General features: G+C 53.9%; 2 protein-coding genes across 2 annotated transcripts; one reads left to right on the top strand and one right to left on the bottom strand.

Moving 5' to 3' along the window:
• Positions 1-5,857: 5,857 nt before the first annotated feature.
• ADO (2-aminoethanethiol dioxygenase) lies at positions 5,858-6,807 on the top strand. The gene has a single exon (XM_081330140.1). It carries the CDS (start codon positions 5,873-5,875, stop codon positions 6,611-6,613), a length of 741 nt encoding a protein of 246 aa, XP_081186266.1. The 5' UTR covers positions 5,858-5,872; the 3' UTR covers positions 6,614-6,807.
• A 7,609-nt stretch (positions 6,808-14,416) lies between these two features.
• Positions 14,417-16,931, bottom strand: EGR2 (early growth response 2; the record flags this gene model as incomplete). The annotated part of the gene is made up of 2 exons (XM_081329137.1): positions 14,417-15,636; positions 16,772-16,931. 2 exons carry the CDS (start codon positions 16,929-16,931, stop codon positions 14,417-14,419), a joined length of 1,380 nt encoding a protein of 459 aa, XP_081185263.1.
• Positions 16,932-17,489: the final 558 nt, after the last annotated feature.

Genomic DNA, 17,489 nt, shown 5'->3' with positions numbered 1-17,489 from the left:
GGGAAAAACCTCCAGAGAAAAAGGGAGGTGATGATTTCCCCCTCCCCCCTTTCCTGGGCAGAATCCCACCCACCCCTTTTATTTCCCCTCCCTTTCAGAAACAGCAGAATGACCTTTGCCTTCCTGCCAATGATGGGATGGCCCCTCCGGGCATCTGCGCTTCCTTGCTCTTTGTGGAGACCAGGAAGCCTCGGTGCCACGTTCAACCTTGGGAATATTCCTCCGTCAGGGCTCCTGATGAGATGCGTGTGAGGCTGGGAGCCCCTTGGGTAGCTGGGTGGAAGCTTTGTGGCCCCTCAACCAGCCCCTCAAATGTTTTGCTCAAACCTTACTGCCCATCCCAAAGGGGCTTCCTCAATGGTGCTCAGCAGACATTCAGCCACTCTGCTCGTTCCTCCGCCACACAATTCCGGGAATGCTGGGATTCCAGCTTCTACCCGAGGAGCAAGAGTGACCCCGGGCAGTAATTCCACAGCAAGACTGGGAAAAGAGGGGACCCAGAGACCCCTGAAGTGGAAACGCCTGGGGCTGTGGGGTGCGCTGCAGGTACGAGCGGAGCCATCCTAAGCTTGTCCCCAGTGGTGCTCAAGGGACCCCACAGAGAGCCAAGGGGCCTTGTTGGGATGGTTGTTCCTCCTTCTCTCGCCCTATGGAGGTCATCCCGCCCATAAGCAGGCCTCATCCAGACAGACGTGGGCCCAGACGTGAGCCCAGCCACCTCCCTCAGCCTGCTGACCCGCCTTCCCTCAAAGAAACCTGACCATCCTCTCGAACAATGGGTCTCAGTGGGTCCCCCAGGACCCTTTCAGAGGTCAAGGAAGGAAATTTAAACTTGTAAAATTTCTTAATTTTAAAAACAGTAAACTTCGAGAGATGTAATCTACAAAACCCAGGGCTTTGCGGGGTGCTCCACCATTTCTAAGAGACTAAGGTGTTTGGTCTGGAGCCATTGGTCAGCCTCTCTGGCCAGCCAAACCAGCACGAATGCCAGAGATCAAGAAGGCATTGTTGGACACCCAGCCACGAGCATCTTTGGGGATTGGACATTTTGCTACAGCAAACCCTTTCAGAATTTAAGTATTTGTCATATTGCCCATCACACACAAACATGGCCCTTAAATGTGAATCTCCAATGATTCAGAGTTTGAGCTGCCAGTTCTCACAACCGTACAGCACAAGCTTCCTCCTGCCCCGGAGAGAGACCGTAGGTGTGCCGGGCTCAGTGGGGAGAATGTCTCCCCTCTGAGCCAAGAGGGCCTGCAGGACAGAAGGCGGGGGGGGGGGGTTCCTGTGGTGCCAGTGTGGAAGTGCAATGAACAGGTGGGCAGGTTTTTCAGTAATTGCCCACTATTGTAGTATGCCAGCAAGAGATAAATCGTTGGCTGTACAACTGTAGAAAACCCCATTTTTATGGCTGCTGCCAATGCTAGAAGTATAAGAATTTCCCACCAAGGAGATCTGCCGATTAAATGATCAGAACAAGGCAAAGTTATGCCAGTCTAACTTCACCATTTCATTCTCTGCTAAATGTTTGGGTTCTGTGCATTATTGTCTGAGAAGACTAAGTCATCTTGTTTATCTCTGAGGTCGGCATTTAGCTTTCCATCTGTTATGGAGGTCATTACCAAAGAAGTGATTCATAAACTTCAAGGAAATAGTTCCTCACCCTCCCAGTGATGAAGTGATATCACTGTTTCACATCTGCACCAGGACTGCAAAAGGAAGTCAAGCCTTTTGCAGTTATTTGCAAGCAACTATTTTGAAAAGAAAATGGCAATTTACGCAGGGGGGGTGTTTGCAAATGAAGGAATTGAAAACACACACAAAGATGAAACAGTAGCTGATAAGGGAGATTTTGTTCCACAAATAATGCCGCAAAGAAGTGGGGGGGGGGTTCAACCTTATTCTGCAAAGCACCAGAAGGCAGGACAAGAAACAACGAATGGAAACTGATCAAGGAGAGAAGCAACCTGGAATTAAGGAGAAACTTCCTAACAGTGAGAACAATTAACCAGTGGAACTGCTTGCCACCAGAATTTGTGAGTGCTCCAACACTGGAAGTTTTTAAGAAGAGACTGGACAGCCATATGTCCGGAATGATATAGGCTCTTCTTCTTGAGCAGGGAGTTGGACTAGATGACCTCCAAAGTCCCTTACAGCTCTGTTCTGATTATTATTATTATTGTTGTTGTTGTTGTTGTTGTTGTTGTTATTATTATGAAGCCCCATAATGCTTCTCAAGGGCTGCTGTGAAATAACACTTGAGGTGGTTAATGACAGACACAAAGTCCAGTCCCTCAATATGGCCAGGGCACTTTCCTCTCCACCTGCTCATGTCTTAGCTATGAAAGTCAGTTGGATGACCTTGGGCCAGTCGCCCTTGTCTCGGTCCAACCCACGTCACAAGGTTTTGGTTCTGGGGAAGATATGAGGAGGCGGATGTGTTGGATATGTTTGTCGCCTTGAGTTATTTGTGGTTGTTAGCTGCAAAGTCGTGTCCGACCCATCGCGACCCTATGGACAATGTTCCTCCAGGCCTTCCTGTCCTCTACCATCTTCTGGAGTCCATTTAAGCTCACGCCTCCTGCTTCAGTGACTCCATCCAGCCACCTCCTTCTCTGTCGTCCCCTTCTTCTCTTGCCCTCCACCTTTTCCAGCATTAGGCTCTTCTCCAGTGAGTCCTTCCTTCTCATTAGGTGGCCAAAGGATTTGAGTTTCAGCTTCAGGATCTGGCCTTCTAAAGAGCAGTCAGGGTTGATCTCCTCTAGGACTGACCGGTTTGATCGCCTCGCAGTCCAAGGAACTCGCAGGAGTCTTCTCCACCACCACAGTTCAAAGGCCACAATTCTTTGGCGCTCAGCCTTTTTTATGGTCCAACTTTCACAGCCATACATTGCAACTGGGAAGACCATAGCCTTGACTATACGCACTTTTGTTGACAGGGTGATGTCTCTGCTTTTTAGTGTGCTGTCTAGATTTGTCATGGCTTTCCTCCCGAGGAGCAAGCGTCTTTTAATTTCTTGGCTACAGTCCCCATCTGCAGTGATCTTGGAGCCCAGGAAAATAAAATCTGTCACTACCTCCATTTCTTCCCCATCTATTTCCCTTATCTAATTGAGAGGGCCGGATGCCATGATCTTGGTTTTCTTAATGTTAAGTTTCAACCCAAGTTTTGCACTCTCCTTCCTCACCCGCAACAAGAGGCTCTTTAGTTCCTCTTCACTTTCTGCCATTAGAGTGGTATCATCTGCATGAGTTACTTACAAAAATAATAAAGATGGGATACTAGTAAAAAAATAAACAAATTACTAGCCATAAGTCAGTGTAGTGTGTTGGGTCCGAATGATTCCGAACCATCAGATCTTGATTAAAAGGAGCAGAAATCCCTTTCACTCGACCGAGGGGAGCCTCTCTGGGCCCACAAAATCCCTCATTTTATTTCTCCCTCTGGCCCCACCGTGTCTGCTTGCCCCAGACCAGAAGATTTGCTTGCTGCTCCTCTTCAGCCCCAACCCCCAAGCAGCGGGCAGTGAAAAACCCAGCAGAGGAGGAGCAGCTCAAGAAAGCTGACCAGGATAGGAGAGCGTGAAGATGCTTCCTTCGGTCAACAAGACCCCGGCTTGGAGAAGCGTGTGTGTGTGTGTGTGTTTGTGCGGAGACGGGACATCAGTACAGCGAAGAGAAGCCTTGGTTGAAACCTGACTAGGAAAAGAGCGAAGAGCAGGAAAAAGGGCTGAGCCCCCTCCGGGGTTGGGGGTGGGTGGGAGACGGTAGGGTATTCCTTTTCGCCCCCTCCTCTCTTCTTTTCACGTGCCGGGCCTTCTCTTTTCTTCTCCCACTGAAAGCCAACCCAAGAGAGAAAACTGCTGGAGCCGAGCCCCCTTCGGGAGGGGATCAGCAGGGATCTTCCTCTCTGTGGACCCTCCGCCCCCTCCGCCCCCCTCCACCCTGGCCCGGAGTCTGGAGGAAGAGCGGCTGTGGGTCGCGGCCACGCAGCCCCACGGGAGGCTCTCGGGTGGGACGCGCCACGAGTCCCAGGGAGACACCGAGGATCCGGTCGGCCTTCTCGAGCAAGACCTCCAGTGCTTTATTTAAACGTGGTAGAATTTATAACAGAATTTTTGCAGTGTGCCTGAAATTCAGTTCAGCATCGCCAAAACTTTGTCCCGTTCTCGGTTTTGTCCTTTTCCTCCCTCCCTCCCCCTCCCCACGCCATTTATGCACCGTTTCTCCTTCGAGACTCGCCGCACATCTTAGATATCTTAGATAGATAAGATCAGGGCTTTTTTTGTCATAGAACACTCAGAACGGAGTTCCAGCACCTTTTTTGGATGGAACCTTGTAGGGTAGAAGAAGGTGGGTTGTATGACGTGTGAGTTCCGGCACCTTTTTCTTTTACAAAAAAAGCACTGGATAAGATAGATAACCTTTATTGTCATTTTTTTACTGTGGGCACAATGGCACACATTAAAAATGAAATGGCCCTCTTCCTCCCAACCAGTCTGTCTGAGGTTTGCTGTCTCTTGCTCCTCTGGAATGCACCCGCTTCCTTCTGGGAATCCAGACTACATTCCACCACACCTATTGACATTCTCTTCATTCCAGTTCTAGGACTTCTTAACACAACAGCTACTTGACAAATGGCTTTCTCAATAGTTAACCTTCAGTTATGCAGTCCTATTCTAGATACCTCTGCCTATACTCATCTAATTGTATTTTTTTTACAGCAGATCAATGAGTTATTTTTAATTGACCAACCATTTAAAATGTTAGGATATTTTCATTGCTTTAACTGTTATAATTTTTGAACCTACCATATTGCTCAATGCAGACTTTTAGACTCTGCTTTGTTTTGTTGTGTTGTTGCTGTCATTAGGGACGCGGTGGCTCAGTGGGTTAGGACACTGAGCTTGTCGATCAGAAGGTCGGCAGTTTGGTGGATCAAATCCCGAGTGCCGCGTAACAGAGTGAGCGCCTGTTACTCGTCCCAGCTTCTGCCCACCTAGCAGTTCGAAAGCACGTAAAAATGCAAGTAGAAAAATAGGGACCACTACGGTGGGAAGGTAACAGCGTTCCGTGCGCCTTTGGCATCTAGTCATGCCGGCCACATGACCACGGAGACGTCCTCGGACAAGCGCTGGCTCTTTGGCTTTGAAACGGAGATGAGCACCGACCCCTAGAGTCGGAAACGACTAGCACGCATGTGCGGGGGAACCTTTACCTTTACCTGCTGTCATTATTATTAGTTTTCAGATTGGGAATTGTTTACGTCTTCTCTGTGGATCGCCTTGAGATAATTCGTTATCAGGGAAGGAATAGAAATAAATCCTATGCAAATCAGAAAAAAAAATGAAATTTAGTTCCTTGCTCTCAAAGTGTAGACATACATAACACACATTTATAGCATATACAACAGGGGTCTTCAAACCTGGCCCTTTTTTTGACTTGTGGACTTCAACTCCCAGAATTCCTCAGCCAGGCACACTAGCTGAGGAATTCTGGGAGTTGAAGTCCACAAGTCATAAAAGGGCCAAGTTTGAAGACCCCTGATATACAACAACACCCTTACGTATAACATACAAATATTCATCTGGCAGCTTTTCCCATTCCCCCCTCCTCCGGCCCAGCGGGTCCCAGCGTGTCTTTGGCCGCCCGAGCCCAACTCCCGCCGTCGGAAGACCCGCAGCCGCCGATTCTCTGCCAGCCGGACGGCAGGCGCCCGCGGGCGCCCAGCTGCCAACCCGAGAGAGAGAGAGAGAGAGAGAGAGAGTGCGAGAGCCCGTGCCGGGGGAGGGGGAGGGGCGCCTTCCCGGCGCTCCCCGCGCGGGGCGCTTGCGCAGAGCGCGGCCGTCGCCAGGCGCAGGCGCGCGGGATGCCCCGCGACAAGATGGCGGCGGCGTCGTCGCTGATCCAGCGGGTGGCCCGGCAAGCGCGGGCGACCTTCGGGGCGGGAGCGGGCGAGGCGCCGGGCGAGCTGCAACGGCTGCGGGAGCTGCTGGGGCAAGTGCGGGCCGAGGACCTGGGCTTGCAGCCGCGGGGCCCCTCCGCCGTGCCGGGCTCCCGCCAGCCGCCGGTCAGCTACATGCACATCTGCGAGACGGCGCGTTTCAGCATGGGCGTCTTCGTGCTGCGCGCCGGCGCTTGCATCCCGCTCCACGACCACCCGGGCATGCAGGGGCTGCTCAAGGTGCTCTACGGCACGCTGCGCATCGCCTGCCTCGACGCCGGGGAGGAGGAGGAGGAGGAGGAGGAAGAAGCGCTGCCCGGCGGAGGGGACCCGCAGGACGCCTGCAGCGCCGCCGCCCGTCCCCGCCGCCTGCGCGCCCTGCTGCGCTCGCACCGCCTCTACACGGCCGCCGCGCCGCCCTGCCTGCTCTCCCCGCAGCGCGACAACCTGCACCAGATCGCGGCCGAGGGCGGCCCCGCCGCTTTCCTCGACATCCTGGCGCCGCCTTACGACCCGGCCCGCGGCCGCGACTGCCACTACTACCGGCTGCCCGACGGACAGAGCCTCCCGACGCCGCCCGCCCCGCTCTGGCTGCTGGAGACGCCGCAGGCGGCCGACTTCTGGTGCGGCGGGGAGCCCTACCCGGGCCCCCGCGTCTGCCCTTGAGCGGCCCGCCTTCGACGGACGGACGGACGGACGGCGAGGCTGCCGGGAAGACGCTCGGCCGGACTGTCTGCTGGGTTCGGCGCTGGGACCTCCGCCCTCCTGACTCCCCCCCCCCGTTTTTTTGTTTTGTTTTTTTTTTACTCTGGGTCGAGTTCTTTTGCACGACGCGTATTAAAAAGAAGAGCCAAGAAAGAGCCTCGCTCGGATGCCTCCTTCTTTACCGGGTGCTGGGGAGCACAAGGAAGATTCTGTGGATCTGAAGACAGGGCGCCCCCCCCCCCGAAAGGACCCTCCATCCCCTCGCTTTCCTGATTTGCTCTCCGATTCCGCCAAGGAACATTTCCGTTTTTGGAAATACTTTGAAAACTCATGGAGGAAAACAGTGTGGCTTCTGAAGCCAATTTCCCTTTTAATGGATGATTGATTGCAGCACCGGAGGGGCCAGTGGCTGCAAGGCTTCTGTCTTTATATTATTCCGTGTCAGCTGTTTGCCTCCATCAGTTGTGACTGTTAAGCTTTTGAAAGTTAAAATGGTTCTTTTGTGGGCAGAAGTAATACTAATGTAGGCTGGTTAAACAGAAGCACCGTAGATGAGGTGGGGATTCGGCTTACAGTTTAATACAGATTGAGTTTCTTGGGAGTCATTCGGCCACTTTCAGCCAATGGAGAGAGATGTTTACATTAATATAGCACAAAGATGAGATAATATTAAGTTTGGAAAACAAGTTGAATGTTTGGTGTTTTTATTGCTATCGGCCTTTGGTCTTTTTTGAGCAAAGGAGAGCCAAGACCTGTTACATCTCAGCACTGTATTGATCTAAACCCAAGAGCAGCTGTATTTCACTGGAGAGTAAAACCACGACTGGCGGAATGAGAGCCTCAATGGAGAGAGTTTCCTGGGGATCGAGGGCTTGATTGAGCCCCCCAAGCAAGATGCTGCCTGCCATCCAGGCTGGCTTGAGGGGAGCCGTGTTCCCTCCTGCATCCAGACCTCTGGTCCTCCTTTCTCCACTGTCCGGCCTAGGACCATATTGGGAGACGGCTTCAGGTGGGGGGAAAGGGGGTCTCTTCCCCTATATCTGCTGGTGGGTGGCAGGGACTATATATATAGAGAGTAAACTTAGCTTAGCCTGAGCAAGTTCAGGCAATGGAGCTCCCTTCACTCGTGACTATTTCGACTGGAGAAAGAAAAATAATTTTTGTGCCATGGTAAATTAGAATAATGGGTCTGTTCCAGAACAGCGTTTTCCCGAAGGCCACAAGGCCAGTTCAGGTAACCTTTCAATAGCCTGGTGTCTCTTACTGAGTGGCAAGAATAATTCAGCCCTTTGATCTTAGTGCCATTCTGGAATTATTCCTGTCTACTTTTTTGTTCCACGGCGAAACGTTTATTTATTGGCACTAAGAAGGAGAATAGTAGACGAGCCCAGGTCTAAATATCCGTGGAAGATTTGCTGAACGGAATTCAGACGTTGCACAGCTTACAGCGAGATCACGCCCTACACATTGCCAAGAAAAGAGGTCTCGTTCTATAACTGATAGGTATACTTTTCCTATAGTTTCTCATTCTTATCTTAGTGAATGCATGCCTTGTATTATCTGAGAACACCTGCAGGGCCTTACCATCCAATTTGATCCCCCATAAAGCTGCAGTTTCTTTACAGCACATTCAAGTCATTTTGTTACATCGAACGATATCCAAGGATGATGCCACCTACCCAACTACCTGCAGTGGTGGGAAATCGCACTGGGGCAACTTGCCAATACCACAGACTTTTTCTGCAAGAAAAGTACTAGGCAAAACATTGAAGTGTGAGTTTTCTCTTTGCAGAGATTGTATTTTTCTTCATCAAAAAACATTCATTCAGATCTGGGCTGCACTCTGTTAGCGCAGCAGAATAAGGAGGAGGAGATTTTCCGGTTATAGAAGCATCAAAACCATTTAAAACTCAGCAAGGATACATTTTTGCTCCCCCGTATGAAATGTTCAAGTCTGGATATGTCTACAAACCTTGAGGGGCTCCAGGATGTGACCGGTGTGATATAGTGCCTGTTAAATCTGATGGGCTTCGCTGAACTCTGCTTTTCCAAGCGGGACGATGGGTTAGAAGGACACCGAGACCATTTTCCACTTTGTGGAGGCTGCTGAGCTCAGTGGAAATTCCTCCTTCTGAGGAACTGCGTGTCTGAAGCCTAAGCATTTCCTGCTGGATGCCGCAGGACTTAACTTGTTGCTTCTGTTTATCTCAAATGTTTATATTTGCCCAAACCAGTGCAGTGATTGCAAAAAAAGGCAAAAGCAGTTTAAATACTTGAAAGACAATTTGAAAAGAGCAAGTTAAAATTGTGTACCTCATATTGTCCCCAGAATAAAAAGTCTGTCCATGATCTTAAAAGCCAGTAAAGGATCTTCTAGGAAACTTTTAAAGCCTGTTCTGACTGCTAAATAAACATAACGTTGCTGTAGTAGCCTTTTAGTTCCTTTAATTTTATGGGCCAGCCTGTTAAATATGTAGTCTTCGTTCCTTCCTTCTTTTTTCTTTTCTTTCGTGCTTGTGCCCACAAACACCGCTCTTCCCTTTTTGCAAAATGAATTTGCACTTGCTCAACAGCAGTGATATCTTTGAAACCGACCCCAAATTGCAGGCTTCTAAAGCAGAAATTTTGACCTGTGAAGGTGAATGATTTTGAGCCTTTTCAGACGTGCCATCTGCTTCCTCTCCAAGGGTTGGTCCCAAGGTTCTCACAAGTAGCACTCTATACATCTACACAAGACTACGTTAGAATCACTTTTTTTCTTCAACCCTTTCAAACTCATTCAAATCGATTTAACAACTTGGATTTGGCCTTTCGTGACTGGATTCACACATCAGGCCAAGCCCAGCGTTAGAGCCAAAGTGCTGTGCAAACTTGGCAAAGGGCGAGGGGACAACCAGGCGACCCACCGATAGGCAAGTTGCGTGAAACAGCCACTCGTAGTGAGGAGAAGTCCTGCTTCTGCAACTGAACAAAGTTTCCTTTTAGCCTTCCAGATGCAGAAGAGCGGGGAAGCTGCAAGAACAGTGTCGGGCAAGTTCCTGGGAAGCTGGTTCTTCACTTCCTACTTTCTGGATTTTGAAAGTAGCAGTCCAGTGGAATTCAGGGATTGAGAAGGTATATGGATCTAAATATCGCTATGACTGGCTGACACATTTTTATTTAAGGTCTCGATAAAAGGAGAGGTTTTCCCCTGTCCAGTCATGTCTGATTCTAGGGGGCGCTACTCATCTCCGTTTTTTAGCTGAGGGACCCAGTGTTGTCCGAAGACGCTTCCATGGCCATGTGGCCAGCATGGCTATACACTGAGGCCAATGGAACGCTGCTACCTTCCCACCGAAGTGGTACCTATTTACGCTATGAGCTGTGGTGGTGCAGTGGTTAGAATGCGGTATTGCAGGCTAATTTGCATTCCCACTGCAAGGAGTTCAATCCTGACTGGCTCAAGGTTCATCCTTCTGAGGCTTGTAAAATGAGGACCCAGATTGTTGCAGGGGGTAGGGGGGGCATAGGCTGACTCTAAACCACTTAGAAAGGACTGAGAAGCACTAAGCTCTAAGTGCTATTGCTGGTTGCATTTGCATGCTTTCAAACTGCTAAGTTGGCAGGAGCTGGGTCAAGGATGGGAAGCTTACCCCACTGCGTGACGTTTGGGTCTCGGACTGCTGACCTTTGGTTGACAAGGCCAACATCTGAACCACTAGGCCTCCATGCCCCCCTTAAGGTCTCAGTAAGGACCAGTTCATTGGTATAACGAAAGGAAGGCAGACCAAAAGAATGATCTAGTGAGCCTTGGTGGAGCAGTGGGCTAATGCCTCCTTAAGTAACACCAGCTGCCTGCAGTTAGTGCAGGTTCGAGTCCCACCAGGCTCAAGGTTGACTCAGCCTTCCATCCTTCCGAGGTAGGTAAAATGAGGACCCAGATTGTTGGGGGCAATTAAGCTGACTTTGTAATAATGCCGCCTGGGGAGGGGGGCGAAAGCCCTAATAAGCAGGCATATACATAGAATGAAGGCTATTGCTAAGCACATTTGATTTGTGCTTAGATTGTAAGCCGCCCTGAGTCTTCGGAGAAGGGCGGGATATAAATGGGATTAAAAAATAAAAATTAAAAAAAAATTGGTACTGATGCATGTCAGCATAATGAGTACAACTGCACGGTCAGAGGTTAATTTAAAACAAACCAGGAATGTAAGGTGGCTTCCTCATCTTAGACTGGTCACTCTTAAAGAACGCACCTGGATTTTGCATCCCCTCCCTAAGGAGGACACGCCCTGACCTCATCATTGCTGGGAGATCTCTCTAGTGCAGGGTGGAGGAGAAGAAGAGAAGTGATGCTCTCGGGGTGCCTCAATTCCAGCTGCTGCATCTGGAGAGGATCAAGGAAGGGAGTTGCTTCATCACCGTTTTGTGTTAATGTGGCAACTGGCCCTTCCTTCAATCTGCTACTCCAGAATCCTGCCAAATTTTCGATCCGGTGAGCAATCAGTTCTTCCAGGATGGAGATGTCTAGCAATGGAATAAATGGTCCGGAATGATCCACATACCCCAATGAGTTCTACAGAATGCCTACAGCATTTCACAACAACGACAACAATAAACATCTGCCTATCCCAGGTCTTTGGGAAGGTCTTGGTAGGTGGAGAAACATGCCAAATCCAGACCAGACATCTGGCTGACTGTGAGACATAGTAGTAATGTCTTCAGAGACCAAGAAGCTCACCACGCTTGGTTGAAAGAAAACGAAGACCACCGGCAGCAAAGGGGATGGATCGGATTAGGGGACAGCGATGAATGCGCCCTTGAGAGACCTCAAAAGGCCAAGTGGGGAACAAGTCAAGCTGGAGAAATTCCTGGCTTTAGGAAAACACGTTGAAAGGCTCACCGAGTCAGGGCCGTTCCCAGATCCTCTCTTTCCTCAGAGACCCAATTCAAAGGCCTTTAAATCCGGGTGCTGTTCAGAATCAGGGACCGAGACCGGCATTGTAGTATCGTGCTCTTTAAAGCAATTTTCATCAGAACTGCTCCGCACCTGGGGCTTTGTTTCCAGAGCCTGCTTCAAATTAGCTTGCCTGAAATTGTGGAACAGCAGTGAGTCATGGGCCGCCCCCACCCCACCCCCGCAGCGAGCACCAGGTCTATTTATTGCAACCAGGGGAAATCCTTTGCGCTCAGACCAAGCGCAACTAGATCCAGAAACTCGATCAGCGCCTGGGGTGGTCCTTTTTCTCCGGGATCCACAGGAGCGTCTTGGCCTGAGAGCTTGACCCCCTGAGTGTTCCTGCCACACCAGCCTAAGCCAGCCTTCCCCAAGCTGACCGGCACTCCTGAGTTTGGCACTGCGCAGCCGGCACCACGTTGGGAAGGCGGGGGGGGGGCGGGCGGGCGGGATGGCTGTGTGAGACAAGCCAGCGCAAAGCTGCCTTTACCTGGGGCGAATGGGGCTGAAGGGGAACCTATGAGGGGAGGAGGGCCTGGCATGCTCAGAGGGACTCCATCTATTGTGCCTTCTGGGTGATGGGGGGGTGCTGCTCCTCTGCCCCAATTGCTGAACTTGCCCCCCCCATCTTGAAAGCCGAATTGTGGCTTGCATAATGCCCCCACACATGTGCAGGTGCTGGACAGACACTGTCCCTGGTTACCTGGTGGAAAAAGTTACCCGGTTACCTCTGCCTGTCCTTTGCCAAAAGCCATGCGTGAGTTTCGTCTAGTGTGAAAGTGTGCACTATTGCGGGTGCCTTACAAATCCGGGAGGAAGAACTTCCCTTCCCTCGTAGCTCCCCTCGGCAGGGGCACTCTCCCATTTCTGACTGTGAAAGGAGAGATTGCATTTATCACTGCCTCTCGCTGGGAGCCAGGCTGGATCCGAGGGAGACTTTCTGTAGTGTGTGACTCTCACAAAGATGGGACACACACACACACACACCCAACTGAGCTGGCTTCTGGCCAGATGTGGCTCCTGGCATCCTCCCAAAGTGCTTACTCCTGCTTTCTTCTTCAGCCCTGGCATTTCCTGGTGGTCCCCTCTCCTGGTCTGATCAGGCTCAGGCCGGGCTGGGTTTGCATTATTCTCCCTTTTCTGAGTTGCTGTGGTTGGCTGAGTGCTGAAGGACTCAGAGAGTACAGGGTCATTTTCAAGAGAGAAAAATAAATGGACTTCTCACCCTAAAATCGGGAGGGGGGAGGAGAGAATTGCCATTTTGCCCGGAAGGTGGTGGAGGAGCTCTTTCATGGGATTTGCATCAGGAAAGGTACAATGGGAAGTGCATGGCTCAGATGGAGATGGGGACTCGGAAGCCGTGTCTGCATATATTAAGCCAAGTTAATCCCTGGTCTGTGAAAGTAGCCTCTGGCTTGTGTGGCTACCATCTGCTGAGCCATCAGTTGGCTAACCATGATAACCCAGCTTGGTATCTCCCTCTCTCCTTTTTCACCTGAAAGGAAGCTTTGCTTGTTTATCTCTTGTTTATCTCTCATCCCGGACTCTGCAGCAGGTTCTGTTTCGGTGTGTGTGTGTGTGTGTGTGCACAGTGTGCATTGGGAGAGCTTGTGTGAGATAGTTAACACAGACAGAATGTGATGGTGCCCTTCTGGTTGTCACAGTTTACAGAAATCATTTATTTCCATCATCCAGTATTCACAATGCTGCCTTATTTTGGGGAGGGAAGGCTCCCGAGTTTTTTTATTTTTATTTTAATCCCATTTATATCCCGCCCTTCTCCGAAGACTCAGGGCGGCTTACAATTTAAGCACAAACCAATGTTAGCAGTTGTGTCTTCTTAGATGAAATCTTTTCTTTTTCAACCATTGTCTGGGACATTTTTTGCACCCTGAAAAATTATTTATATTTTACCATTCTTTTTAATTATTATATTCCACAGAAGCAACATTTAATAAGTCAGTTGGGGGGGGGGGCAATCTCCAGTGCATACAAAAATAGATCTTTTTTATAAAAATTTGAATATTAAGACAGAGAACTATGCAACTCTATTGAACAGCCAGGTCAGAACCTCTGCGGACCCCCTTCTCTTCATGATTAAAATCTGACATCTCTCCCCCCCCCCGCCCCGCCTTCCCCGGGATTAATAAGGCAACCAACTTAACATGCAGTCACGGTCCACATATTTAAAAAGGCACCAAGGACAGCTCAGAAAAGTTACAGACATGCACCCCGGACTCTCCCTCTCGTGAGAAGAGGCGCCTTTGGGAAAAAAGGCCGCCTTCCTCTGCTTCCCTTTTAATTATGTTTTCCAGAACGCGCAGGAAAATACAGCAAAGGGGAAATACTTGTGGCGGAGTAGAGGGGGCGGCGGGGGGGGGAAAGAGATGAACCCTTTATAAAGCAGGAATTTGCCCCCCCCGTTCCCCAGGAATAAATATTGCCCGTTGTCTCGCCCAGCCCCATTGCACTCGCTCTCTTCTCTCTCTGTCCGACCCCGATTTTCAAGTAAAAGCTTTTCGCAGCCGTCCCGACGACGAAGAGTAGTTGCGCGCCGCGCACCCTGTCTTGCGCCGCGCCAGTCCTGCGGGCTCCCGCTCGGCTCCCAGCCTCTAAAGTGCAACCGGTCCTCCCTCCGTCCTGCCCGCCCCTGGCCGGCTGCCCTCTGCGCTCCCTCCGGAAAGAGCCCTCGGCCACAGACGGCGCATCCTAAGCGCTCCCGCGAGCCCCGGGGCAGCGCGGCGGCGGCTTCCACGGTTACCTGCCGGGGGGAGGTGAGCGCGGGCCCAGGTGCCGCCCGCCGATGCGCTAACCAGCCGCCCGAGGTCTCAGGGCGTCCGCGTCCGAGCGCCGCACGAAGGCAGAGAGGCTGCGCCCGGGCCCGGCGGCGGCGGCTGGGCGGACCCGGCGGCGGCAGCGGCGGCGCCCTTGCGCTCCTTCTGGCGCAGGTGGATCTTGGTGTGGCGCTTGCGCTCGTCGCTGCGGGCGAATTTCCGGCCGCAGAAGTCGCAGGCGAAGGGCTTCTCGCCGGTGTGGGTGCGGATGTGGGTGGTGAGGTGGTCGCTGCGGCTGAAGTTGCGCATGCAGATGCGGCACTGGAAGGGCTTGTGGCCCGTGTGGATGCGGATGTGCCTGGTCAGCTCGTCGGAGCGCGAGAAGCGCCGGTCGCAGCCCTCGGCCGGGCACGGGTACGGCCGCTCGTGCACCGGAGTCTTGCTGGGCCTGTTCGGGTACTTGCGGGGCCTCAGGATAGGGCGCAGGGGCAGGCTGCCCGGACCCCCGTAGGCGCCCGGCGCCAGGCGCGCGCTAACCCCGGTCCCCGAAGAGGGCCCTTCGCTCAGTCCGCTCGGAGGCGCGCCCAGCGTGAAGTTGCGGATGGTGGAGAGCGGTGTGAGCGGCGGCGGGACGCGCACCGAGTCCAGCGCGCAGGGAAAAGGCTTGCGCTCCGCCGGCCCGTGGAACTCGCGCTGGCTGCAGGGCGGCGGCGGCGGCTGGAAGAAGCCCGCGTACTCCGGGATCATGGAGAAGAGGCCGGCGGCGTCGGCTCCCACCGACGCCACGCTCTTGGGGGAGTGGTGGTAGGAAGGTGGCGGCGGGTAGGGGCCCGTCGAGGCGGCCAGGAAGGTCGAGGAACCGTCCGACGGCGGCGGCGGCTGCGCCTGGGCTTGATAAAGCTCCCCGCACGCGGAGTAAGGCGGCGGTGGCGGCGGCGGCGGCGAGTACAGATGCTCCAGGTCCCCGGCGGCCAGAGCCATGGCGCAGCCGGGTCCCCCGGGGGATCCGGTGGAGGCGGTGGATGATGGAACAACCGCAGCGGAGGCCGGGGATGCCGTCGACGGAGCGGCCATTCCCTGCAGGATGCCGGCGCTCACCAAGTTCAGGATGCCGTCGGCCGCATAGCAGTTTGCGCCAGGATACTGTGGATCGATGGAGAACTTGCCCATGTAGGTGAAGGATTGGCTGCGCGGAGGCGGCGGCGCGAAACCGCTGCAGGCGTATGGCAAGTCCAGCGCTCGTTTGTCGCTCATGTCCGAGCCGATCAGGCCATCTGGAGGACGGAGGGAAGAGAAAGCCGGTCACCACCGCGCATCCGGAGCGCTCCTCGGGACCCCCGCACCCACCCGCAGCCTTCGCTGGCTGGGGCAGCTTAGGATCGCTCTTCGCTTGAGGCCAGGCAGAGGGTCTCGCGTCCGTGGGTCTCGCAAGAGAGCTCCGCGGGGTGATGGGGGTGGGGGAGGTTTGCGACCAAAGCAGAAACAGCCCCCCCCTCCCCGGTGGCGAGAGGTTTAAGTTTAAGAAGGTTTAAGAGCCTTGGTGGAGCAGTGGGCTGATGCCTCCTTAAGTAACACCAGCTGCCTGCAATTAGTGCAGGTTCGAGTCCCACCAGGCTCGAGGTTGACTCAGCCTTCCATCCTTCCGAGGTCGGTAAAATGAGGACCCAGATTGTTGGGGGCAATTAAGCTGACTTTGTAATAATGCCGCTTGGGGTGGTGGTGTGAAAGCCCTAATAAGCAGGCATATACATAGAAGGAAGGCTACTGCTAAGCTTGTAAGCCGCCCTGAGTCTTCGGAGAAGGGCGGGATATAAATGGAATTAAAATTAAAAAAAATAAATAAAAAGTTCTCCAGCCCGCCCGCCCTGCGCCGACTCCTCTCCTGCTTAGCCGCCTAGCGCCCGGTGAGGTGCGTTGGCCCTCCAGGCAGGGGCCCTTTCCCTGCGCCCGATCCTACAAACGCTCAGCTTCTGACCGACAGAGAAGCGCCTGAAGTTCTGCGAGCCTCTCTTGGCCGCCCAGGCTGGAAAGCCCACGATGGAAAGCCGGGTGGGGGGGATCGAAGAGATCTGGCGCGCTCAGATCACCGGACGGCCCAGGCCCGAGGCCGGGCACGCGTTTACTAGTTCGAAGCCGCTCGTTCGTCCCAGCTTCTCGGGCGGAAACGCCCAGGAGTGTCTTGCTGGTTCAGCCTCGCTGGCGACCAACGCGCCGCCGCTTTCAAAGGCTCCAGCGAAAGCGGCCAGTGAAGTCCGCCGCTCCGCCGCTCCCCGCCGGGGGCCGCGGGAGTCCTGCCGCCGCCTCCACTCGCGCCTTCTCCCCCCCCCGTGGACGCCCCCGCCTCCGGTTCTGCCCTCCCCCCGTCATGCAAAGGCCGAAGGGGCCGTAGGGGCAGGGAGGGCCACTTACCGCTCAGCGGGTCAAAAGGGCCCCCCTGGTCCCCGCCGGGAAAGCCGATGACCGACGCCGGCAGGGCGCCCGCTGCGTCTTCCGCGGGGTAAAGACCGTCGGGCAGGTGCACCAGCCCGCTGAGGGAGACGGGGATTTTATCCACCGCCTTGGCGGTCATTTTGGGAGGGGGGGGACGGCCGGCCGGGTCCAGGGGCCGCTTTATTCCGCCGGGGGAGCGGTCGGGGCGCGCTTCCCCTCCAGAGCCGGGCTGGGATGCTTCGCTCGGCAAAGGCCCGGGGGTGGGGGGCTCCTGGAACCAGCGGGGTCCCGCATCAGCCGAGCGCCGCCACCCCGGGAGGGCAGAGCGCTCCCGTCCCCTCGCGCGCCCGTCGGATCCCTGGCAGCTCCCGGTAACGGCAAAGTCGGCTCCAAGTATTTATGGGCCGGCCCGTGGATGCCGCGACGTCACTGCCCTTATAAGGACTGAGGGACCGGGGGAGGGGGGGGAAGGGCGGGGGCTCCCCGTCACGTGGCCCACGAAGAGGACGCGCCCGGAGGGGCTCGATCCGGCCCTGGTGGCTGCAGACCCCCGCGGCAGAGAGGGCTGCCGCTGCCGTTCCGGCGAGGCGGCGATTTGGCCAGCCCCGCCGAAAAAGGGCAGCATCCGGCAGCTCCACCCCCGCTGCCTTCGGGGGGAGGGGAGCCTTCCGCGGGGGGGGGGAGGAGGAAGGCGGGG

This window comes from Vipera berus (genome assembly GCF_964194415.1).
Source record: "Vipera berus genome assembly, chromosome: 5".
In the NCBI taxonomy this organism is placed as follows: domain Eukaryota; kingdom Metazoa; phylum Chordata; class Lepidosauria; order Squamata; family Viperidae; genus Vipera; species Vipera berus.
The sequence above is the reverse complement of the archived record's forward strand: the minus strand, read 5'-3'. Positions and strand labels throughout refer to the sequence as shown.